We start from the raw sequence: 5209 nt of genomic DNA, 5'->3' as shown, positions 1-5209 counted from the left end.
AAATTAGTGCAGACAACACTTCGAGTCGGGTTCAATTTTGCATCCCTATTTCAGATGCCACTTAAGCCTTGAGTAACTTCAGTTTCGAATCGGAAAATGCCTGCCTTTTTCTACTAAGGGATTGGTTAAATCTCATCAACCAGTGTCTGTGTGTATCAGTGAATGGTGAAAAGATGGACGATCCGATCATTTGAGGTGATGGGATTTTCGCGTTGTGACCACGAGCAATAGCAGTCCAATCACTATTCATATTAGAGTGTGTGCATCCATCTGCAATTTTGTGTGATATGCTATCACTTCTAGCTAATCCCCCGCAATTAAAATGACATGGCTCAATTGAATGACAAGTAAGCTTTCCTCGTCACGAGGTCCTTGAAGGTACAACAACTTACTTTCTAACCCAAAGGTGTAACTTTGGAATTCTGGGCTGAGTTAAACTTATATTAACTATTTTGGTTTAACAAAATTGCCTAAGCAGATATATAGCTGATAGATATGACCACATGTCACTCATTTAGTATATTGACCAATATTGAACCCAGATTCAGTTTTCAGTGATATGGGCTTGGCATATAGTGTAAACATGGTTGAAGGACTATGACCTGCTTCGAGGGAATTAGCACTTATACATCTCTTAACTTTTGAATTTTATCATCTTTTTTACAAGATGTTACTCGTTATAAACATTATGAGATCTACATGTTTTCACCACTTACGCTGCCTAAACTTTAAGTCAAATCCAATGTTTAGCTATGATGTCACATAAACATAGTCAAGCTAGTACCAACATGTGTTTATCACCTAATATGTTAATAAGTAGAGGCAAACAAATCTATAGAGGGCCGGGTCAATTTGACAAATTAAAAAGTGTACAAGTTCAAATTGCAAATTTGACAAGACTGGTTCGCTTAGCATCACGACGCTTATATTGCTCTCCCACGACCCAGTTTTCAGGGTTTAGGTTGATGCTCACATTTCGCTCACCTAAAGATTCATAGTGAACTTCGATGGGAGTTACTCTTGAAGCAATAACATGTTGGTCTACTCTCCACCGGAGCCACAAATGACTAACTAGACAACCAAAAAAGGAGGGAAAGATCACTCAATAAAAGGAATTGCCGAAAGATTTCCTTTGAACTATTTAAAGTTATCCAACTTGAGTTATAAGAGCACGAATAATCAACAGTTTCATTATGGCCTACTAATGGTACAATATCACCAATGATTAAAGCTTTATTAGAAAGATCAAGATATATAGATTCCTTTATAATTGTTACACAGGCTTGGAGACGATAGGAATTACATGCATATTAAGTTCTCTTCTCACTGCCACACCAACGTATACCTCACTCATATCCAATTCTTCATGTTTCATCCCATTGGGTAGCTTCCAATCAAAATGGTAAAGGAAAAGAGCCAGTGGAAGCTCTACATTTGCTAGACCAAATGACATGCCAGGACACATCCTTCTTCCTGCTCCAAATGGGATGTACTCAAAATTATTCCCACTGAAATCAATTGAACTATCAAGAAATCTCTCTGCTTTAAAGCACTCTGCATCCTCCCAATATCTTGGATCTCTTCCAATTGTCCAAGCATTCACAATAACTTGAGTGTTTTGTGGTATTTCATAACCATCAATTTTACATTTTTCTCTACTTAGCCTTGGGAGTAATAGAGGGGCAGGTGGATGCAACCTAAGTGTCTCTTTGATGACTGCTCTTACATATTTCAATTCATCAAAGTGTGATTCATCCACATAACCTTTTTCACTAAAAACTCTCCTGACTTCTTCTTGTGCTTTCTCTAAGGCACTTGGGTTCTTTAGCATTTCTGCCATTGTCCAATCAACAGTTGTAGCTGAAGTATCTGTTCCAGCTGCAAACATGTCCTGTTACATCATTCAAATTATAATATGTTAGTCGTTCGAAGAAGAATTGAGTTACTAATCATTACGTTTCATTTTATATAACGTGGTTGCACGAAATTTAAGAAAGAATAGGCTTTTGGCACACCCTTTAAAGTTTGTGGTTTTAAATATGTTGTGATATTTCTAGACATGGGGTTATATATAAGAACATGTCATTACAGATCATAAAATGAAAAGTTTAAAATTATAGAGCTTCCAAACATGAAAATATGCCTTTTTTTTTTTAACAGAATAAAAAGAAAAGAATGTCGGGCAGAGGGAGTAGGAATCACTAACCAAGATCACTGCTTTAATGTTGTTTCGAGTTATTTCATAATTTCCATCATTTTGGACTCTCAAAAGGACATCCACGAGGTCCTCATGCATACTTGTGTTGTTGTTGTCAGTAGATATATGGTCATCTATAATCTCATCAAGTAGCTTATCTACTTCACGGTGAAGCTTCTCCAGTTTTGTCCTGAGACCAGTTATATCTTGAAGCCACTTGATTGAAGGGTAAAAATCAGCAATATTAAAGCCAGTCCCCACTTTAAGAAGTTCAAGTAATATAGATATGAACTTTTCTTGGTTCTTGTACTTTTTCCCAAATGCTGCTCTGGAAGTGAATCCCAACATGGTTGTATGTAGCATTTGAGTCAAATTAACAGGGGATCCAGCTTGGCTAGCCAGCAATCTAGCCAGACCTGAGACAGAGCCGGATCTAGAATGTCAGGAGTGTTCGATTGAACCCGTCATCAGTTCAGCATAAACCACACACATATATGTGAAAACCGTACTCCCTCGGTTTCAATTTGTTTGTCCCAGTTTGATTAGATACGAAATTTAAAAAATAAAGAAGACTTTTGTATCTTGCGATCTTAGACTAAAGATATGTGTAATATATTAAAATATTCTTCGAATCTTGTGGTCTAAAATATGTCATCTAGGATGTTGGATGTAAAGAGTTACTAATAAATATAGAAAGTCACATTCTTTTTTAAACATGCTAAAATGGAAAGTATGTATGGATTCCGAAATTTATAGTTAATTTTTTTAGTATAATTTTTTTTTTTTTTTCTAATGATATTAGCTATAAAATGCCAGATGTGATCACTTAGGAAAGCGTGCCATTTAAAATGGGACAGTGAAAGTAGTACCAGACGTCCAAAAAAATATTAATAGCAACCATACCATGTCTAATGACATGCATATTCAATTCAAATAAATTTCACATCATCGATAAATTCAATATTACAGGACATTATTTGAACATTATCTTTTATTATTTGGAGGTTAACTGTAAATTATTTAATTTGCATATAATCACTAATTTTTGTAACTTATAAAAGTATATAATTCCTTAAATCTCTTATAAATTATTCTCAACCAAATTCACAGCATTGTAAATTATTTAATTTGCATACAATCACTAATTTTTGTAACTTATAAAAAGTATATAATTCCTTAAATCTCTTATAAATTATTCTCAACCAAATTCACGGCAATAAAATTTTCAAGTAATTCCCTAGGTAATAAAATTTCCTGGTAAATTTTCAAGATACAATCCCGAGCTAAATTCACGGCAACTACATCCCTAAGTAATTCCTTACGTAAAAAAATCCTCGTGTTAATCCCCAAGTTATTATTTCTAGCTAAATTTGCAACAACAAAATCCCCAAGTAATTTTCTAGGTAATCAAACCCTTAGGTAAATCCCCAAAAAACAATCCTCAGTTAAATTCGCAGCAACAAAGTTCCCAAGTAATTCCCTAGGTAATATAATCCCCAAGTGAATCGCCAAGAAATAATCCCTAGTTAAATTCGTAGGAATGAAATCCTCAAGTAATTCCCTAGGTGATAAAATCTCCAGGTAAATTCCCAAGAAATAATTCCCAGGTAAATCTGCAAGTATCATTACCCACGAATTTTCCTACGACTTCACAAAAGAATTATCTTTTTACGATTTTTGGTTGTTTACCTGCGAAATTACCTACGAAAGTGATACTTGGGGATTATTTTTCCAGATAAATCCCAAGGTAATAATTTGGCGCTAAATTTACTTGCGAATTTACCTAGGAAAATCATATCCGTAGGAAAATCTTCTAAAAAAATTAGGAATTTTTAGATTTTCGCAGGAAAATTTGCAGGAATTACATGCGGAAAAATTTCTCAGGTAATATCCCCATGTAATTTGAGCTTTTCTAGTAGTGAGACCTCAAACTCTCCGCCTCAATTTAAGTGTCTTAAAATAAATGAAACTTTCAAATCTGCACTCTTAAAATAAAGATATGTATAATGTACTAAAATGTTCTTTGAATATTGTGGCGTTAAATACGTCACGTAGAATGTTGGATTTAGAGCATTACCAAACATAGAAAGAGACTTTATTTTTTAAATAGACGGAAAAAAAATAAGACACTTAATTTAGAACAGAGCTAATGTTAATAAGCAAATTTCGATGGACGAGATTCGCTTGTTTTTTGTATTTACATAATCATAATGTGAAACCATTAATTATAAATCTTAAATTGGCCTCTGACCTGTGAACTCTTCTTCTCTGAGAGAACGGAAGGACTGAACGCGCTTGGTACTTAGGAGATCAAGTACGCAAATTTTACGCATCTGTCTCCAGTATTCGCCATACGGAGCGAATCCTATGTTGACGGAATCATAAGAAATAATCTTAGCACAAAGGGGCTGAGACCTTGAAGCAAAGACTATGTCATGAGTTTTCATCACCTGTTTTGCAGTTTCGGGTGCGGAAACAAGTATAGTAGAGACATGTCCAAATTGCAAGTGCATTAATGGTCCATGTTTTTTAGCAAAGTCTCTAAGGACTTTGTGGATTAAAGGGCCACCAGCTGCTAATTGGTGCAAATTTCCAATAATAGGTAACTTCCATGGTCCTGGAGGAAGCTTTGAAGAACTGCTAGTGGTTCTTATTTTGAGAATAACAAGGATGAGAAATGCAGAAGCAAAGAGATAAATTGCAATGGGTTCCATTTTGCAAGTGTAGAGAACTTTTTTATGTGGAATGGTTTCTTCAAACTGTAGAGAAATTCACTTATATAATGACCGGTTTTAATTATAGTAATTAGTTAGTACTACTATCTTGAAATTTGCACTAGTCCTCCTTTGTTTTTTTTTTTTAATGACAGAACCAAATTAAAAAAGTACAATGTTTAATGTGGAGGATATATCGTGATTGAGACTCGTCATAAACATACATATATTCAAAGAATACAGGTACACCAATTACAGTAAAACTTACTCCCTCCGTTCACTTTTATTTGTGCACTTT

At 34.6% G+C, this 5209-nt stretch overlaps 1 protein-coding gene across 1 annotated transcript; it reads right to left on the bottom strand.

Annotated features, from left to right (window-relative positions):
* Positions 1 to 1215: 1215 nt before the first annotated feature.
* LOC132635482 (premnaspirodiene oxygenase-like) lies at positions 1216 to 4962 on the bottom strand. The gene is made up of 3 exons (XM_060351889.1): positions 4449 to 4962; positions 2207 to 2613; positions 1216 to 1891 (listed from the first exon to the last, which is right to left on the bottom strand). The coding sequence occupies exons 1-3, from the start codon at positions 4909 to 4911 to the stop codon at positions 1274 to 1276; spliced, it is 1488 nt and encodes a 495-aa protein (XP_060207872.1). The 5' UTR covers positions 4912 to 4962; the 3' UTR covers positions 1216 to 1273.
* Positions 4963 to 5209: the final 247 nt, after the last annotated feature.

The sequence above is a fragment of the Lycium barbarum genome, chromosome 4 (assembly GCF_019175385.1).
Source record: "Lycium barbarum isolate Lr01 chromosome 4, ASM1917538v2, whole genome shotgun sequence".
NCBI lineage: Eukaryota > Viridiplantae > Streptophyta > Magnoliopsida > Solanales > Solanaceae > Lycium > Lycium barbarum.
This window is presented reverse-complemented; position numbering and strand designations above follow the sequence as displayed.